The following is a 20,140-nucleotide window of genomic DNA, read 5'->3' on the forward strand; positions in this document are numbered from 1 at the left end:
TCTGGCTCCTGGCTTTGAACGGTTTCCTGCCCCCTCCCAACCACTTCAGCAGCTGCTGGAGGAGATTTCGTTGTTCCATGACGGAGCTGTTTTCAGGGGAGGAAAAAGTGATTTCTGAAAGCAAGTATCTCTGAGATGCCTTAAGAGTGGGACACAAAATGACAACGGATTCCTGGAAGTCAGTATTTCTGGGTAAGATTTTAACTCCCTTCTCCAGCCCCGCGCCCCCCTGCGTTCCGCTGATGTTTCCAAGTTTTTACCATGTCACTGAAAGTATCAGCCCGACTTTGCAGGGGAAGATCCAGAAGGAAAGTGCAGAGGCCTGCCCCAGGGCAGAGGCAAAGCTGGCGGCGAGTCCGCATTTGCCAGCCCTGACTGAGACTCTCCCTCCCCACTCCGTGAGTTTCCTCCCCGGGGCAACAGAATCGTCCAGCACCTTCCACTAACGTGTCTGGGAAGTAAATGCTGATTCTCCCAGCTCTGGAAGAAAGCACTTCACGCTGCCTAATTGCCTTTTCCACTTGCAGCTGGATAACCAGCTGCTGCCGCCGCCCCTGCAGGCCCTCCTGGCGCTGCCCCAGGAGGGGACCCGGCCCCAGGCAGAGCCCTCGGGGGGCTCCGCCGCCCACTCCCAGCCCCTCCAGCGGACGGAATCGCGGGATGAATTCCTGGGCCCCTGCGCTGCTCTCCGGGCTCCCTTTAGTGCTCCCGCGGTCTCTGTCCCTCTCTAGTGGCCGTGCCACAGCCGTGCCACAGCAGCTGCCGGGAGGTTTGAGGCTTGGGTTTTAGAAATGCCAAAAAAAACTGCATCAGCAAATTCCAGGACAACGGATGTGAAAAACAGGGCCACAATCTTGATCATTTAATGAATTTATTAAACACTGAATCCATTCACTGGAACACAGACGACTGGAAACCACAGCGGCGGCCTGCGTGGCACAAAACAAAGCGCAGCGCTGAACACACAGCACGGAACAGCCGTGCCCAGGGGCACCCCCACAGTCCCTGGGCGATCATTTTATACCCCAAACCCCGCCCTTGCACCGCCCATTCCTCCTCCCACCAAGGTCTCTTGGGATTGGCTCGTTGATGTCTTGGGTATCTTGACTGGCTCCTTTCTGTCTAGGGTCCTCCTGTTGGTCCATCCAATGCTGCTCCTTGTCTTACCCGTTATGGTAATTCCTCATCGAGCCCGTCCCTTACCTTACTTCATTTGGGTTCTGGAAAGTTTTACATTCGATCCTATGAGGTAAACTCAGCAACTCCTTTTAATAATAAAACATTTTCAACACTGAATCCCTGAACTTATTTATGAGCAAACAATTAAGGTTAACTATAACAACCAAGCCCACTAATAACTTTAAACAAACCATCCTAATTATAATCAACTCTTTCCCTCTCACCGATTAATTCTTTATTGAATACGAAAACCACATCCCAAAATTCATTTATAACAATGGACTTCATCAAACAGTTGTGGTAAATCATTTCAACACGACTTTCCATTCTGATCAGTTCATCTCCACTGACGTGTCTTGGGTTATTTTATGAGTGAATTCACAAGACGGCTTACCAGTTCACAGTGAACCAGTTCAGCTTTGTCCCAGTGGGAGGTTTTGACCCATCTGGAATGATTTCGTTTGGAGTTTCCATTTCCAAGCAATTTTTGAACCATCAGTGTAGTTCACTGGTACTAAAAGGGCATTTCAGGCTGTCAGTAAGGAAATTACGTTTTCCAGGCTCTGTTTCCAGCAGAGCTTTTATCATCAGGTTGGTTTCCTTGCTTTGACTGGGAGGGTTGGAGCAGAGATCCCCGAGGTCCCTCCCAGCCTGGGTTACTCTGATTCCATGCTCTCTGGCTAGAGGACATTTCCCTGTACAAAAGGTGGTTGTATCTCCATCCTCACCCATGCACAGGGCAGAGAATTATCACTGTGCCTGCAGACCTGTGCTGTAAAGGCCCAGCAACAGGAAACCCAACCCCAAAACACAATCCCAATACCTGCAAAGGCAGAGGCTCTGCTCAGCACACTGGGTGCCCTGAGCTTGGACACTGGTGCTGGTCACACAAGAGGGCTCCTTCCCATATTCCCAGAGGGAGGGAGAGGAGCTCTCCCTCCTTCATACCTGCACTGTAGGTTGGGTCAGAGCATTTCCCCACATCGATCACGACCTCCCAGGGAGAGTCCGGAAAGGTTTTCAGGGCCGGGAGCCGAAGACATTCCTCGGGACAGGTGCTGCAGTGGCCGCCCTCGACCACCTCCACCTCCCCAAGGCCTTCGAGGAGCAGCAGCTGCTCCAGGTGCAGCCGGGCCAGCTCCCAGCAGGACCCCCGGGGCAGGAACGTGGGGCTCTCACCTGCAGCGGCACAGGACAGGGCCAGGGGCGTGCCCGGGTGAAAACACAGCACAGGGAACAGCCTCCAGCATCAGCTCCTGACACAAACCTGCCCTGACCTGGAACTGGCTCAGCTTTTACTCCTCTCTCCTCCCTGCCTGCCTGGAGGATGCTGCACCAGCAGTGCCACGGTGCCGGTAACAATGGGACAAATGGTAACATGATTTGTCTTAGCTACGGGTGATCCCTCACAGGATACACAAGTGCAGCACCCACAGAGCTTGTTTCCACCCCTCAACAGAGTCTTTTTGGGTAGAGATAGGACTTTAGGCAATGTCACCTCTCCTGGGATGAGGAGAGCACCACAACCTGTCTCCAAATGCACAGGCTCCTTTGAGTCCCTCCTAAGAGTGACACATGGCACATTGTTTGGGAATGACATCCTGCCATTCTTGCTCAAAGAGGCAGAAACAGGCCTCCAAGCTCTCTGCACGTGGGAGAGCAGCTCTCAGGTACAGCAGAGGTGGCTGAAAGCTGCTGGGCTGGGAGCGGCCAGAACCATGCTCAGATGCTGCCCAGGCAGCCAGGTGGGCACTGCCACAGCCCCTTCCTTGGCTGAGCTCTGGCCTTTCCTCTGCCCCGAGGTATTGAGCACTGCTGGAGAGTTTCCATCTGTCTCACCTGCACAAGCCACTGCTCGGGCCAGGGGAGGACAAGAGATTCAGAGATGGGTTTTCTCAGAATCCAAAACCAGGTCTTTTAAAACACGTATAAAACCACAGCTCCAGTAACCAGCATATGACCCTCCCCCTGCCCCAAGCACTCACCTTCCTTCTCCTTAGGAAATCGAGCATGGAGGACTGTCTGGAGAGCCCTGGGAGGCCGAGGTGGAGGGAGCTGATCTGCTGGGATGGGCAGCTGGAGCAGCACTTCCCAACGTCCACGCTGATGGGACTGCCAGAGATGTCTGCGAAACACCGGATCCACCAAGGGTTACCATTCATGTTTTGGATGATGCTAGGGAGGCCCGAGCCCAAACCAGGGCTGAGTACCACACATTGACAAAAAAGACATGGCCCACCCCTGGGAAGTCTGCCTGGGAGAGAGATTCCTTCAGTCTGAGGAGGAAATTCCTAAGGACAGTCTGGCAGTAGCAGTGCAGTGACATTGAACTGGTGTTTGCAGACCAGGAGTAAAACACTTCATATTAGACTGGTCAGTGCACACAGACTAAAAAAGAATGCAATTAAAATTTCACTAGGAAACCACAGGCTTTTTCTTTAGTGAGCACGTGAGGGATGGGGTGAGAACAGGTGAATGCCCTGATTAGCAAAGGGAAAAGGGGATGCTCAAGCATGGCTGAACCACAGACCTTGCACATACTGAGCAAGCCTCAGCCCAGCAGGTGCAGGGCAGAGGGCTCTGTCTGTCCTGGAGCCCCGTGAAGCTGCTCGAGCTGGAAACAAACCTGTGCCCCCCAGCCAAACCCCAATTTTGCAGCTCTTCACACCTCCTGCATTGGCACATCAGCTCTGCATCAGAGGATGGGAAGTTGGGATCAGGTGTGGGAGCAGGGGAAACACAGGACCACGGCATCTAGCTTTGGATTGGCTTGCTCTGCTGTATTTTGAGTTTACAAATTACCAGCCTTACTTAGCTAAAGGCTGTTTCTTCTGGAAATCCTTTTGAAATGAGCTATTTTTCCTTAATAGCAGTGGCCGTACTCCAAGATTTATTGATTAAGTCCTTATTTCATTAGATAATAGGGAAGAAAACTTGCACGAAAAGTACCCATGGCATCATCCAACACCACTGTAATCTGTTTGCTTTGACCTGCTGAAGTCACAGACCCAGTGTGTGCTGCAAAAATGTAAATTTTGCATTGACTTAAAAACGGATTTTCAGTGTCCCCAGCGCCGGCTGTGAGGGATCAGGAAACATGAAGGGACATTTGAAACTCACACTTGGGGTACAGCTGCTGCTGGCTGCCTGAGAGTCCCTTTTCTCAGGCAAGGAGTGAGCAGGAAGCCAGGCAGCAATTCCCAGCTTTTCAGCCATTCTAGTGGTGACTCCTGTGGATGCTCCTCACCCACAGCAGGGTGCAGACAGCTGGCACTTGGCAAAGGACACCGTGCCAGCTGAAGACACCCCTGTTCTCCCAGCTCTGCTGCCATACAAGCTGTGATTTTTATTTTTAGGCAAATATTTTATATATATCTCCTGATGACTTCTGAGCACTCTTGGAACTCCAAAGAAGTTGCAGCTGACTGAAAGCTGGTGAACATTGTGCTGATTTTCAAGAGCAAGGAGGATCCCAAAAACTGCTGCCTGTCAGTGTCACTTCAGTGCTTGGTAAACTTATGGAGATTATTCTGGGAGGTGTTGAAAAACACCTGGAAGACAACATAGTCACTGGTAACAGCCAGCACAGCTTCCTGAAAGTCCTGCTTGTCATACCTTTTATGACAAGGTGACCCACCAGGTTGACCCAGGAAAACCAGTTGATGTAATCTTTCTGGATTTCAGTAAAGCTTTCAATACTGTCTCTCCCAGGATCCTTCTGGACAAACTGTCCATCCCACAGCTGGATAAACACATCATGGGATGGGTGACAACTGGCTCATGGGTCAGGCACAAAGGGTGACAGGGACTAGGGTGACATCAGGGTGGCACTAGTCACCAGTTCTGCAAGGCTCCATCCTCGGCCCTGTGCTCTTCAACATCTTCATTAATGTCTTGGACGCAGGACTGGAAGGGAGACTGAGCATGTTCACAGACAATACAAAAGTGGGAGGAGCTGTTGACTCCCTCAAAGGCAGGGAGGCCCTGCAGAGAGACCTCAGAAAATCAGAGGGCTACGTCATCACCAACCAAAAGAAGTTCAACACAGGCAAGTGCTGGATCCTGCCCTGGGATGGGGCAGCCCTGGATGCAGGGACAGACTGGGAACGAGAGGCTGGAGAGCAGCGCCGTGGGAAGGGACCTGGGGGTCCTGGTTGGTCCAAGTTGGATCTGAGTCCCCGGTGTGTCCTGGCAGCCCAAAGGGCCACCGTGTCCTGGGGGGCACCAGGCCAGGGAGGGATTGTCCCGCTCTGCTCTGCACTGGGGCAGCCTCACCTCCAGTGCTGGGGGCACTCTGGGCACCACAAGATCAGAAGGGTCCAAAGCTGTTGAAGAGTGTCCAAAGGAGGGACACGGAGCTGGGGAAGGGTCTGAGGGGAAGCCATTCTGAGGAGCAGCTGAGGGCACTTGGTGTGTTCAGCCTGCAGGAGACTGAGGAGAGACCTCACTGCAGTTACACCTTCCTTGTGAGGGGAAGGGGAGGGGCACACACTGATCTCTCCTCTGTGGTGACAGTGACAGGATCCAAGGGAATGGGCTGAAGTCATGTCAGGGAGGTTGAGGCTGGGTATTAGATAAAGGTTTTTCCCCCAGACAGCGTGCAGGCACTGGAACAGGCACCCCAGAGAATGATCACAGCCCCAAACCTGACAGAGCTCAAGGAGCATTTGGACAATGCTCTGGGGCACATGATGTGACTCTTGGGATAGCTCTGTGCAGGGCAGGGAGTTGGACTTGATGATCTTTGTGGGTCCCTTCCAACTCAGCACATTCTGTGGTTCTACTTTCATCATTATTCTTCTAAAGTTGTTGTCTCTGGAGCTGACAAGCTGTCACTGCTTGTAACAGCTCTTAATTTGGATATGATAATTTTATCATTCCTATGATACACAAGAAGCTGGTATTTGGCAAACACTAAAGACTGAATTTGTACAAGTGCTGCTCTCGTGCACTGAAAAATCCTAAGAAACTCAGAGCATGAAGTTGTTGTGTCCTTACAGCCACTGCAGAGGGGATGTGGGCCCACAGGCTGCTCCTGAAGGCCACAGACATTTTTCTGATGAACAAATGGAGCTACTGTCTACCTCCTCTGCTTTCTCTACTTTGTCAGGGCAGCTTGTTGTCCTGCTGATAGCACTTACAACATCAATCCTGGGAAGCAAAAGTCTGCAGTTGTCCTGAACTTATGCAGCAATAAACAGGGAATTCAAACACAGAATCAACCATGGTGCAGCTCATGTCCAGGGAACTGAGCTCCTCTGTGCAAAGGAACAGACCCAGGGGTCAGGCTACTCATCAGTAGCTGTGCTACACAAGAAGTTTAAGTGTTGGATTATCTGGGCAACTGGTCCCCAGCACATTTCTGTCCTAAATCCCCCAAGGGAAAAGTCACTTGGAAAACTTCAACATAAAAAACCCAGCCATGGGATGCACAGGATGTGAGTGTGGAAGCATCAAGGATCTTCGTTTCTGGAGAGTGAAGGGAAACTCAGAGGAGCTGTGGCTGTCCCATCCCTGGCAGTGTCCAAGGCCAGGCTGGATGGGGCTTGGAGCAACCTGGTCTAGTGGAAGGTGTCCCTGCCCATGGCAGGGGGTGGAACAAGATGAGCTTTAAGGCCCCTTCCAATCCAAACAACTCCATGATTCTATGAACTCACCGTGCCCAACGTGGAGGAAATGGCTCTGCCTCCTGCAGCAGCCCCTCTCTGCAAACAGATTCCCTTGCTCCTCCACTCTGCCGACAGCTCCCGCACCTGCGGCCACAAACCACCGAGCCCAGCATTACCCCAGTTACAACTCCCCACCTTTTCTGCCTGAGCTGGGATGAGGCACTGAGTGCCCAGCACAGCTCCAGCCACCCCCAACCCTGAACTAAATGGCTCCAGCACAAAGAAGAGAATTTGTTATAGATGGACATGGCGCATCTGACCCTGGCCAGGTGGGCTGAACACCCTGTTTAGTTACTTCAGGAAAACACTCTGGCACTGTTTATCTGTTTGTCTGCTCTCTTCCACCTTACTGCAGAGCTGGGTAAGAGGAGTCCCCTCCCACAGCACAAAGGAGCTCATGGGCACGAACCCCCCCCAGATTCCTGTGCAGCAACTTCCCCTGACACAAAGCCCACACTGTTTGCCAAATGCAGGCACTCCTCTCAGCTGTTCACTGAGGAAAGCACACACCAAGCCCTGCAGCAGCATCGAACGCGAGCGGAGCACGCCGCAGCCCCACGCCACACCTCCTCTGCTCTGCCATGCCAGAGGCCGAAGCAGTGCCAAGGACAAGAAGGAAAAATGAACTTACTGGCAAAGATGGGAGCCTACAAGAGCCCCACCTTGTGGGTCCTGCATGCTGCACCTTGGGAAGCACAGGAAAATCTCCAGTACCTCTGACACTTATAGCTGCCCTCCCTGGCAGGTGAGAAGGTGAACAGCTCCAAGCCAAATGGGTTTGCATATCCCAGCAAATGTCCCCAGACTGTGATCTGAACAAACACCTCGGCAGCCTGGGCCATGAGCACCTCTCCCACATGATCAGGATTGTGCATGATGAGGCTTGCATCAGGCTCCCAGCAAACTTCAAAGTGTTTCTTGAGAGCCACTGGATTTGCTGACAGCCTGGGGAAGCTCCCTTGGGGGTCTTTGTTCTTACCACCACTTCCAAACTAATTTAAGTTTGTGGTGACTGGGAGCCACTCTCAAACACCCTCATTTGAAAGAAACATGCATCCTTCATCCTCCTTCATCCCATTCAATGGTTTTATCTGGGGACAACCCAGACCAAATGGAGTCAGAGCTGGCACTTGGACAATGCTGGTAACACAGCAGGATGTGTCACAGCAGCGATGGCAGCATGCTCCCCACAGCCACACAGTTCTGCTGTTACATCCACACAGGAAAGCACTAGTTAAAGTAGGAAAGCTCTAGTCACCAGAGTCCTGGAAGCAGCAGAGGCAGCTGGTGCCCGTGTGCTGTCAGGGCTCTCGGGCACGGCCAATGGCAGCAGTGTTCCTGAACACAGGATGCACACAGCTCCTCATCACAGAACTTGAGATCTCTGCACCCACCCCTCCAGGGGCACAGGGCAGGGAACAGATCCAGCTCCCACAGAAAACGTTTTTGCCAGATTCAGGAGTGAGAGCACACAAGGGAACAGTGACAGCAGCATGGACACTCCTCTGGCATCCAAATGCGGACTGGGGGGTTGGGTTGGGATGTTTTTTGCTACAATTACTTACAAGTGCAACAATCACAGACACTTAGGGAAGCTGCACAGCCCTCGGAACAAGCCGAGTTCCCCTGGAGCTCATCCCAGTTCCTGGAGGACAGCCGGGTTTCTCTGGGATGGATTCCTTGAGAAAACAATTAGAAAAACTAAAATGCTAGAGAAGGCATCCTATCAAAACCACACCATTTAGCACCAGGCTACAGGAACCCCAGCCCAGAGCAGAAATCAGCACAGCTGCTCAAAAACAACAACAACAACAACAATTTAATTGTGTTAAGAGACAAACATATATAACAAAACCCACACATCCATTAAAAAAATTCCTTGTGCCTGGGCACCTGAGCCAAGCCACTCTCTGTTCACAGCTCTGTGGTGCTGCAGAGTACCCAGAGAGGCTGGGACTGCTACTGGGAGTAACTGCTGTGTAACCTGGCCAGAGCAGAGAGCTGCACTGCAGCCACATGGGAAGTGACATACAAAATAGTTATGAAAAAATATGCATTTTAAATAAAGAACTTACAACAACTTCAACTTCATACAAAATATCATGGTTGCCATGTCTCAATTTCAGTGTCTCAATTCTAGGAATTATTTCTGAACTCTCAGCATCCTGTTTTCCATCTCACACCACCTCTGCAGTCTCCTTCTCCAGAGAGCTCTGTCTCTGTCCAGCTCAGTCCAAAGTACCTGAAAATGAAAGCACACATTATAGTCTCAGGAATCAGAAGTGCAGTTCTGTGAACAAATAAAACTTGTTTACAAGCTGGCAAAAGAAAGTGCAGTAACTTTAAAGTTCAAGCACATCACAGATGAGTAAAACCAAATCTAGCCAAAAAAGTACTGCACATGCCTCAGGGTCCAGCTGAGCCATTACAGTGCTCAGAGGGGCACAGCAAGCCACACCAGGATTACTGAAAATGTGGGAACAGAGAGCTTTGCAAATGATTCAGTTCTTTCTCTCCCAAGTCGGTGATTACACAAAACACTGAAATCAAGTAGAAACTCACCTTCCAGAAAAGCAAATTCATCAATAGCTTCAATGGCATTATCTGAAAAGCAAATTGAGAACAACATAGATAAACTGACTCCATATTTGTATGTTTCAAACAGCAGCATTTGAAATAGCATCACAGCACAGTGACCAACTTCAAAGAGATTTACTTGTTTTGGAGATGGTGTGTGACATTATCAGTGTAGTCTTTGGTAGAAGTTTTTCTCTCCCATCTTCAGGGAAAGAAAGAGAAGAATCCATAATTGCTTCAGCACCTCCAGACAGGTGGAAAAATCCCCCACCCCAGCAACCCTTTGCTAAGGCCAGCACAGAACATGTTCCCATACCCAGGTCTTTTCTTTGCAGGGTTTTCCTTTTTCCTTGCTGGGCATACACATAAGCATCTTTGGCTATGGTTTCAACAAACAGCTCCTGCAAGGCAAAACAGGACAAGTTCACATAGGAGATGAGAGAGAATATCCTAAGGAAAAAGAAAAGTCCTACAAGACTTCAGGATTAAATCGGAATCTTCACGCTAACATTACCCTTTCCTGGTAAACAGCTCTGAAAATACTGAAGGAAATGGTTGGACAGTGATGCACAGGACAAGCAATGAGGAGAAAGCTGGGAATGTGGGTTCCTTGAAACCCACATTCTCTGGGAGACCTGCTCCACACCAGGGGCTCCCAGGGCACCTTCTGTAGGGAGAAAGATGTCCTGTGCTCAGGAGATGAATGACGGAATCCTTTAGGTGGAGAAATACCTCTAAGATCATTGCGTCCAACCATCAGCCCAACACCACCTCCATGTTCACCACTACCCCATGGTCCCAAGTGCCACAGCCACATGTTTTTTGAACAGTTCCAGGGATGGTGACTCCCAGAGCTGGACAACTCTCTCCATGAAGGAATTTTCCCAATATCCTAAACCTCCCCTGGTGCAGCTTGAGGCCGTTTCCTCTTGTCCTGTCCCTTGTTGCTTGGGAGAAGCGACCGACTCCCACCTGGCTGCCCCCTCCTGTCAGGGAATTGTAGAGAGCCAGAAGGGTCCCCCTGAGCCTCCTTTCTCCAGGCTGAGCCCCCTCCCCCCCAGCTCCCTGAGCCGCTCCTGGGGCTCCAGCCCCTTCCCCAGCTCGGGCCGGCCGCAACCGCTCCGCGGGTCCCTCGCTGTGAGAGCCGTGAGCAGCCGCCGCCCGGCAGAGAAGGGAAAACCTCCTGGGAAAGGCCGAGCAGCATCCCCGCACCCCGCAGCGTTTCGGTCTCCAGGACCCCCGGGGGCCGCCCCTCACCGTGGCCCGCGCCAGCACGAACACGGCCTCCTGGCTGGCCAGGGTGACGTCCGGGTCCGCCTTCACCAGCGCCTTCACCCGCGCCAGCGGCAGCCGGGCCAGGCGGGCCGGACCCGGGCCCTGCGGCCCCGCTCCCGCCGCCTCCTCCCCGGGCGCCGCCCCCTCCGCGGGCCCCGGTCCCGGCCCCGGCCCCGGTCCCGGCCCCGGCCCCGGCCCCGGTCCCGGCCCCGGCACGGCCGCCGCCGCTGCCATCCCGCCCGAGCGCTGCGCCTGCGCGGGGCCGCGGGGCCGGGCCGAGCGCGGCGGGGCCTGGCTGCGCCCTCAGCGGGGTCCCGGGGCGCCGGCGGCCCCGAGCCGGGCTCCTCGTCGTCCCCTTCACCCCATCGCCAAACACGGCCCCTCATCCCCCCCCTTCACCATGTCCCCCAACAGAGCCCCTACACCCCCATCCCTGCCCTTCAGTGCCTCCCTGCCACCCCTCGTGCCCCAGCACGGCTCTTGGGCCTCCCTCCCCCCACAGACAGGGACGTGCCCTCCCAGGAGCAGTGGGGCAGCTGGGAGGTGGCTGTCGCTGCTGTTTGCCCGTCCTGTGCCCCAGCGTCAGCTCTCCGTGGGTCCAGTGTGGGACCTCCCAGCACCCTCTCTCCATCCCACCCCCAGCTGGTGGGATCAAGCCCTCCAGTGCCCACCTTGGGCACCCACCACCCTCCACAGGACCCCCAGGACCACCACCCTTGGCCAACAGGTGCCTGCCCCAGCCTTCTCCCCATCCTCGAACTCTGTCTTATCCTTAAAATCATCTGCAGGCACCAAGGGCACTGCTGGTGGGACACCTTGCCAAAGGGCTGCAGGGACACACCATCCTGGAGCAGGGACACCAGCACCAACCAGCAGGCCAGAGCACCCCTGCCAGGGCTTGATTCAACCTCTCAGACCATTTGTGCCTCAGAGGCAGTAAACAGTGACACCAGGACAGTTAGACACTGCAATGGCCCAACACGGCACCCTGCCGTGCAGAGCTTCCCCTTGCTTCCCAGAGGAATTAGGCTCTTCAGTGGAGCACATGCCCCGCAGTTTGGGATACTCCAGGAAGCCGTAGTCCTCACCCAGCTCTCCTGTGCTCCCACAGAGCTCAGCTGTGCAGGGCTGTGCTGGTTTTGCCATGAGACCTCCAAGAATCACCTCCACCTTCTGCAAGTCATGTGCAGCTCTGAGACCTGAACTGCAGAGGAATCCTGGGCCACCATTGGACAAGGACATTGCCCACCCTCCTGGTCCCATCCCCTTGCATCCTGCAGTCACTTCCCAAAACTGGGGCTTTTCTCTGGATATGACTCTTAGGCCAGCAGGACTTGGTGGGCCGCGAGTGTCCAACAGCAGCAGGGCCAAACTTGTGGTACACCAGGAGCTCCTCCTCCTCTTTCTCCTCCTCCTTGTGCTGTCTCACCATCAGGCAACAGCAACTTCCTGGCGTTGCACACAGCTCCTCACCAGCCGTTAGGAAAGAGCTTCTGGTTTCAAGGGAGGGTGACCTCAGAGAGGCTTGTCCCGAATGCTTCAGGTGGTCTTTAGCAAGGAGACGAGCATACAGGAAAGCATCCACTGATGGAAGATGGTGAGTAAGAGCCAGACCTGGGCTGTATTGGACATGGGGATGGGACACTGGGAGCCATACGTCCTGGCTGGAAGGGTTTTGGGGATGTCCTTGTGAGGGGCTGGATCTGGCCAACACCCTCGCTCCTCCTAAAAGGCAAAGTCCTCCTGTACATCTGAGCTGGATGGAGCTTCAAAGGTCTCTGACCAGTTCCCTGGGCTCAGAGGAAAGTTTGCAGGGTGAACTTGGGCTGAATATAAACATCTAAAAGGAGGAGGCCACACTCCCACTGAGTCCAGGAGAGCCCCCACCAGCACAAAATGGATTGGAAAACCTGGAACTGATCACATTGATGGCAGTGCTGTACACCCAAGGGTTCTTAGCATGTCCCAGCTCATGGAACAGGCCCAAAACTGATCGTTACAAACCACCAAATCATTGAGGTGTCAAAAATCCCAATGGCGTTTTTGGGAATCTGGAAAACATCGCTCTTTTCACCAGTTTGAGTGAAAGCCCCACTGCTGGTATACAGGAAATGGCACATTTGTGCTGCTTCACCACTGCTATGCCAAGTGCTACATTTGAGGGTTTACCAGGAAAACTGGGGTGTCTGTTTGGGGAACTTGCACTTTTGTAAGTATGTGTATATACATTTGATCAGTTATGTCTAAAAACATTGCATCAGCTTCTCTCCGTATCAGCCCTTCCCCTGTGAAAATAAAAATTATGCAGTCACAAACCCAAACTGAAATCCCAGAAGGAGAACTCCAGAATCGGAGCATACAGCTCCAGCAAAGCAGCCAGCTCTGGTGCAAAGGGACACTGTGTTCTGGGGACAAGGGGGTTGGAGAAAGATGGCAAGGGTAAGGTGATTCCTCCCCTCTCACAAGGTCCATCTGAGAAGCTTAGGAAAAATGTAGCCCCGTCCTGTAGCTTTGTGCCATACCTCCAACCTGGCAGTGCTCTTTCAAGACCTGTTCAGCCTCCTCCTGGCAGCTTTTCTCTGGAGGCTCTAGCGAAAGGGGAATTTTGGCCACTGAGGAAGCTAAAGGCAGCTCTGTGCTGGAGCAGATGTGTCCTGGTTCGTGTGTCCACAGTGTGAACCACACAGGAAAGACACATGTCAGAAAAGTAGGGCAGTCTGCTGCCTCTTGGCCTTGTTTTTTCTGCACATAGGTTTTGGTGGGATGAGTCTCAGCAGTGCCATCCCAGCTTTTCCTTCAGGGAGGGATCCAATGGGCCTGTGTGGTCTCCCCCACCAACTCGTCATGGAAAACAAGACCAGGGCAAGGAGGTTGAGCCAATCTGAGCCCTGGGCAATCTCTGGATCTCAGATTCTGCCTTCAGGAGCTTTGCTACTACCACCCAACCCGTCTGATTTGATGGTCCCTGGTAGTGGACAAAGGGTGGGTCAGACCAAAAGATGCTATGAAATGTCTCCTGGATGCCCTCGAGATGGGGTAACCTGGTCCCAGTTTGGTGCAGCCCAGTGTTGTTTTCTCAGACATGTTTCAGGACCTTTTTGAGCAAAGACCTTGTTTTGTGAAGAAGACTTAGTGTTGAGACCATGTTGAAGGAATACCACATTCCCCAGGGGGAATTCTGACTCATTTTCCTCCATGGTGTTTTAACTGGAACTGTTTTTTCTTAATGGTTGCAGACGCATGTGGAGGAGAGAGACGCTGTGGTGAGGCACCTTCGGGCAAAGTTCCAAGAGAACAGGAAAGAACCTCCCAAAGTGGGTGGCTGGCCAGAGAGTCGCCCTGCAGCCTCCCATGGACCAGAACCAGGACAGATGCCTGCCATGGCCTCCAAGGGTGATCCTCCTCCAGAGCCCCCCTGGAGCAAGAGGGTGGGCTGCAGCAGGGCCTCTCCATCTCACAGTACAGGTCAGAGTCTGGGACAGCCTTCACCACAGCCTGCCTGTGAGACCCCGGCACAAACGGTGCGCCAGAGGAAGGGGATGGCTCAAGATGCCAACTTCCACCCAGTGCCTGCAAAGCCAGGAGGAAATGTGTTCAACAAGAAGGTGGGACCTGGCTCTGCTCCTCCCCACAGGAAGGCAGCCCAGCAGACACGGCCACCCGCCAAAGACAAGGGGGCTCCAGCGGTTCTTGCCAAAGGCGCGGCTGTTGCAGCCCCCCTGTTCTCTGTGGGAGGCCCCCAAAGGGCAGAGCACCCAGTTCTGCCCCGGAGGAAGCCTTTGCCACACGTCAGGGCCCTGGGAGTGAAGCCAGCCAAGCCCCAGCGCCCTCCTGTTGTGGATTTGGCAAAGTTCAGAGCAGCTGCACATCTTGGGACATCTGTCCGTCCTGCCACAGAACCACCAAGGAGTGCTCAGCTGGGTATGGCCAGGCACCTGGAAGTCCCTCAGGGAAGGGCGCTGCTCATTCAGGAAGGAAAATCTCACCAGTTAGAGCCTGCAGCTCCTGGGAGATGGAAATACTGGGAGGGCTGATGGAGAGGTGGGGGCTTTTATAGGCAACAGCATGAGGATGAGAATGAGAGAAAAGGAGAGCAGGTGAAGAAACAAAGTGCCCCGGCCCTGGCTGGGCACAAGTTTCAGGCTCTGGAGTGTTTGTAGGAAGTAAGGTTGGAGTAAGTAACACGGGAGATGTTGCCAAACTGGAGTGAGCCCAAGATGGTTGGGGACTGGAGCACATGGAGAAAGAAAGGCTGAGACCCAGGCTTGTCCAGCTGGGAGGAGAGGGAGGAAGGGGAGATCTCTCTGCCCACAGCTACCTAACAGGGAGAAAATGGGAGCCAGACTCTTCCCAGAGGTGCCTAGGGACAGGCCTGGATGTGATGGGCATGAGCAGTAGGGGAGGTGAGTTAGACACTGCCCTGCCACGCTCCACAGTGGCCTTCCAGATCTAGGCTACTGTGGTGGTTTCTCACAGTTGCTGTTCTGCTAATCCACGCTCCAGGTGATGAAACCAATTTCAAATCTTGCTCAATTTCTCTAACCATGAGAATAGACTTCCCTTCCTTTCCTTAAGAGAACTGAAAAATCAAGCTGGTCTGTGTTATAATTAAAAGGTGTTATCAGGTGTTATCTCCCAGCTGTTGTGCTGGGAGATTCTTACATGACTGGCCCTGACCCAGGGCTGAGCAGCTCTGGTAAAGGAGGGAAGGATCTGCTCCCCCCGTGTCCTACAAACCAGCAGTTTTTCAAGTATTTATTTGTCTCATGGGTCCTGAGGCAAGTTGCAACATCTAGAATTACACCTTGCCTTGATTTGATCATTTTTGTTATTTTTTAGGGCAATCTTATGATTTTTAGGACCAGGTATCTTTGTATTACTCGGTACCATAAACCAGCAGGGATTTCATGTTGTACTCAGGTCTTCGTGCCCATTTTTGGTTGGTCTGGTTGATCAGGCTGGAGACAAGGCTCATGATACAATAATGGCATGTTAGCAGAGGTGTGGTCATGCTGGCAATCCTAAAGGGTGCAGCAGCATGTTCTGGCTGATGATAATCCGGAGCACGTGGAGATATTCAGGACTTGCCCTGACTCTGGTACATATCTGAAATTTAGGGGTTTTGCCACATTCATGATACCTGTTTTGGCCTCTTTCCCTCTCCTTCCCTCATTTGTCCAGGAAGAAAGTAACATTAGAACTATACAAATGGGCTATGGAGTAAAAAACTCCTTGCTCTATCAAGATGTGCAGTCACTTTTATCTCCCCACCTCTCCCCGCACTAAATCCAGCCCAGAGTGGCTCTGACCTCAGGGTGGCTGATAGAGCTGAGGAGAAAATATGAAATAATCCCTCCCTGATCCCTCCTGTTCTGCTGTTTGCCACAGGTGACCTGAAGCCAGGCTGTGTTGCATCAGTGCCCACACAGTTCCCACTGCAGGATGCTCCGAGTGGCACGGGGTAAGGACTGAGGCAGCACTGCTATTCCAGGTGGCTTCCAGGCTGTGCCAAGCCACTGAGAAGGACACGAGAGGGGACAGCAAGAGGATATTTGGGTTTTCCTGCCTGCTGCTGGAGCCCAGGGTGTGCAAGCAGCTCCCACAGTGTGAAGTGTGGCCATCCCCTGGGGCTATGTTACCTCACTGGGGCCATTGCACCCCGCTGCCCGTCCACATCCAGCTGTGGGAGGAGCTGCTGGCACAGGGCACGGGGCTGCTGTCCAGCTCTGCCCCAGAGCCAGGGCCAGTCCATGGCCAGCCCACCTGCTTGTTGCCCACCCTCCTCCTGGCAGCCCTGATTCTGCCCTTGGCCCCCAATGCCATCGTTGCAGCAGCACTTCCTAACCATGCTCTGCCTTGCTGCAGGGATGGAGATGAGATATACGACGATGTTGAGCCTGTTGGGTTCGCCAGGAGAAGCCCAGGCCTTCTGCTATCTTCTGTGTCCCAGCTGCCAGTGCATCCCCGCCCCAGAGGAGGTGGGTACAGCAGAAGCTTGGGTGCTGTTTGGGGTGAGACCTGCAGCTCTGAGAGCTGTGAGGCCCCGACGAGCCATGGGCAGCGGCAGGGCCTGTGCTAAGCCTACTGCTCCCCCACACATGAGGGCAGTGGGTTCCTCTTGTAAATGGGCACAGGAAACCCTAATGCCCCCACACTTGGGGGCAAACTCAGGGTTTGGTCCCAGGAGGAGAAAGCTCTTGCTGCTCTTTGTATCCTGTTTTGGCAGGTACTTACACCTCACAGCAGCCTCATGGCAGCACCTCTCCCGGGGTTTGGTTTTACAGGTGGAGATGCTGGCCGAGCCTCGAACAGGGTTACCTTGCTGGCAGCTGCACAGAGGTAACGGGGTTTTTTTACTCTTTCTAAGGGTCCCAAAATGGCCAGGGCTCCTTGCTGTTGTGACAAAGCTGCTGCTTTAATGGTCTCTGCTGGGCTTGCAGTAGGAAGAGCACAAGCTGCAGGCTGTACACCTGGCCAAGAGCCCCCACAGCCTCAGAGCTGGCACAGGGAAATGCAATGGGGAGCAGCCAGCAGGGAGAAGGGGACAGGAGGGAGCAGAGCATGGGGTCATCTGAAACTTCCCATGGCTTTCAATGACTGCAGAGAATCCCAGGTCTCCCAGAAGATGAAGACCAGGACACTCAAGGAATGCAAGAAGGAAGAGAAGATGGACAGGGAGTTTCAGAAGAAATTCAAGGTGAGCAGCAGCGAGTGATCACTTTTCCCTCTGAGCTCCTTCTCCCCTCCTGGGAAGGGCGCAATGCAATGGCAGAAAGGAGCTGTGCTCCCCAGGGACCAGTGATACCCAGATCACATCTTGCCTTGTTCCCCCAGGTCACACCTGCCCCATTCCCCCAGATCAGACCAGTCCCACAGACCATTTGGCTAGAGAGCAATCTGCTTTTTTTCAAGGAGGGAGAGCAGTCAGACCTGCCTGACTCAGCTCCCCTGGGGCACTGCTGTCTGTGTTTCAGTTTGAAGGCAGCATCAACGTCCTGACTCAGATGATGGTCGACCCTGCAGCAACAGAGAGGAGGGGTGGAGGGAAGAACCTGCCACTGAGACGGGGAGAAATCCTTGATGTCATTCAGTTTACAAATCAGGAGCAAATCCTCTGCCGGAACAGCCAGAGGAGGTGTAAGTCTGGAGGGGGATGGGGTTTGCCCACAGCAGGGAGCACAGCACAGTTTTGGGAAAAAGTTTCTTCATGCAAACACCCCATGACAGGCCTCCTGACAGACCTCCTCCACCTGTTGGATCTGACAGGTACCCTGCTACCCTGAGAAGGTTCCCACTTTCCTCTGTACAAATGTCCTGCTCTTCCTTCCACTCAGCAGCGGCATTTCTGCTGTGAGCTGGGCTTGTCCTTTCCCTCTGCTAAAAGCCTTTGCAGTCCTCAAAGCCTCCAGGCCACCAGCCCAGCACACCACCCTTTGCCATGGACTCGAACTCTACAAGCTGTGTCTGCACTGAGGGGTGCTTGGGTGGAATGGGCTGCAGATCCCTCAGGCAGAGAGGAAGGGATCAGGCTCTTCCCTGCCAGCTGCCATTCAGCCTGGAGGGCTCCTTCCTGACACTGCCCAGAGCAGGTTCCTCCTGAGGGTCCCACTCGGCTTCCTAGAGCTGGGTTCCTCCTTGTCCCAGCTCTTTCTGGGAACATGAGGTGTTGCTAAACCCTGGGCAGGGACAGGTGCTGGGGTGATTCCCACTGATGCCCTGGTTCCCAGCACAACCTGACATGTTTTTCCTCACTCTCTTGCAGATGGCTACGTGCCCCGGGCTGTGATGCTGCCTCTGTGAGTACCCTTTCCCAGCCCCTTCCTCTCCACTCCATGAGCTGCAACGACTGCTCCATGAGTGGCCAGTACCAAACTAGTCCTGGCTGACAACTCAAAACTACCCAGCTCAGGCTGTGACCATAAGCCTAACACCAGCTGGTTACCCTGGGGTGGAATCTGCCATTTCTGGTGTCAGGAGAGATTGTCACTGGGGCACTGGGAGCACTCCCCAGGCTGCAGTCCCTCATGTGGGACCTGCCCAGACACTGCTTAGAGGCTGCTGCTGGCACAGGATCAGGGTGCAGCCCCTCTGCATGGCCGGGTCTGCAGTTCCCGGCGGCCTGGGACAAAGCCACCATCCTGAGAGGGGCCAAGAATCATGTTAACCCCACTCCACATGGTCCCAGCTCTGCAGGGAGAGCACAGCTCTGGGAGGGGGAAACGGGGCTGCAAGTGGACACCAGAGCCCACAGACATGCCAGGAGAAATGAGACAGATATGGCAGCAGGAGCTGGCCCTTGCCTCGGGGTTGGAGGTGGTGGGGACATGGGAGACCACACTGCCCACAGCACCCCATCTTTGTCCTTGCAGGGACACTGACATCTATGATGACGTTGAGATTTATGGTAGGTGCACAGAACTGCTGCCATACCCCTTCACTGGCCACAGTGACCCCCACACCAGCACCAGGATTCCCCTCCTCCTGACCCCTTGCTGTTTTGCTGCCTTCCCTTTCTCTCTTCCCTCTGTGCAATTCCTCTTCGTCTCCCTGAGGTATCCTTTACTTACTCCCAGTTCCCTAAAGGTCTTCATGTTCCTCTGTTCCCAATTATTTGGACTTCTCTGCACCCTGTTCTCAGCTTGCTCCTTCCACTTTCTGCCAGCCCCAGGGCCCCTTCAATGTCCTTTGAGGTATCCCTGATCCCCCAGACACCTCAGGCTCCCCTTTCCCAAGCAGTTTCTCTCTCCTGACATGCAAACTCCATCCCTGGCTGGCAGTTGGCTCTGAAGATGGAGCTGAATAGAGACAACTGCATTTCAGCTCTACTCACAAGCACACACTTCATCTAATTCTGGCAGGCTGAGCCAACCACACTAGGGCCAAAGGCACAAGACAGCACCACAGAGACCTCCCCAAGGGCGGCAACATGAACAGCATTAGACACCAGGCTGCTTTTGTGAAGGAGCTCTGCTTCCTGTGAGACAGACTGCAAACCCACCGTGTCGCTGCCACGGACAGGCATGGCTGCTCAGCACATGGGGCTGCCCAGATCCCATCCCATGGGGCAGGTGGCCACAGATCCTCAAGTCACACCTTCACTGTAGCTCTGTTTTGTCTGTGTAAAATATGGCAATGTTTCAAGAGGGTTCCATGGCCTTATTTTTTGGGGGGTGGGGAAAGAGGGGTAAAATCAGGCACATAAAGGTTTTAATGTTTTCCCATTCCCAGAGCATCTTCAGCCTGGGACCCTCCTGCCCTTTCATTCTGCACCCCGCTCTGGCCCCAGTGATACTCCTGGCCTGAATCAGAGGCAAACTGGACGTAGAAATACTCTAAAATATCACGAATTATGGACCAGATGCTCCAGAAGCACCTCATGGCCTTGGGGCAGCTTCCCTGGAGAGCTGGCAGGAGGTCAGATCTGTTGGGGCAGGTATTTG

General features: G+C 53.6%; 3 protein-coding genes across 5 annotated transcripts; 1 reads left to right on the top strand and 2 right to left on the bottom strand.

The window, feature by feature from the left end:
- Positions 1-852: 852 nt before the first annotated feature.
- LOC125317812 lies at positions 853-9,010 on the bottom strand. The gene is made up of 5 exons (XM_048287917.1): positions 8,924-9,010; positions 6,837-8,527; positions 3,165-3,304; positions 2,128-2,358; positions 853-1,265 (listed from the first exon to the last, which is right to left on the bottom strand). Exons 2-5 carry the CDS (start codon positions 7,094-7,096, stop codon positions 1,243-1,245), a joined length of 654 nt encoding a protein of 217 aa, XP_048143874.1. The 5' UTR covers positions 7,097-8,527; positions 8,924-9,010; the 3' UTR covers positions 853-1,242.
- On the bottom strand, positions 8,642-10,862 carry POLE4 (DNA polymerase epsilon 4, accessory subunit; the record flags this gene model as incomplete). The annotated part of the gene is made up of 5 exons (XM_048287534.1): positions 8,642-9,090; positions 9,411-9,452; positions 9,565-9,627; positions 9,742-9,826; positions 10,683-10,862. Coding segments are annotated over 5 exons (384 nt in total), but the record flags the coding sequence as incomplete, so codon positions are not given.
- A 1,268-nt stretch (positions 10,863-12,130) lies between these two features.
- On the top strand, positions 12,131-19,841 carry PRAM1 (PML-RARA regulated adaptor molecule 1). Of its 3 annotated transcripts, none has more exons than XM_048287524.1 (10): positions 12,131-12,297; positions 13,937-14,621; positions 16,089-16,161; positions 16,566-16,678; positions 16,985-17,039; positions 17,304-17,397; positions 17,675-17,837; positions 18,463-18,496; positions 19,070-19,104; positions 19,559-19,841. In XM_048287524.1, the coding sequence occupies exons 1-10, from the start codon at positions 12,295-12,297 to the stop codon at positions 19,561-19,563; spliced, it is 1,260 nt and encodes a 419-aa protein (XP_048143481.1). In that variant the 5' UTR covers positions 12,131-12,294; the 3' UTR covers positions 19,564-19,841. The 3 variants fall into 3 exon arrangements, with proteins under 3 accessions (XP_048143481.1, XP_048143482.1, XP_048143483.1); XM_048287525.1 differs by having other exon boundaries at positions 13,937-14,165; XM_048287526.1 differs by lacking the exon at positions 13,937-14,621.
- Positions 19,842-20,140: the final 299 nt, after the last annotated feature.

The sequence above is a fragment of the Corvus hawaiiensis genome, chromosome 28 (assembly GCF_020740725.1).
Source record: "Corvus hawaiiensis isolate bCorHaw1 chromosome 28, bCorHaw1.pri.cur, whole genome shotgun sequence".
Taxonomy (NCBI): Eukaryota; Metazoa; Chordata; class Aves; order Passeriformes; family Corvidae; genus Corvus; species Corvus hawaiiensis.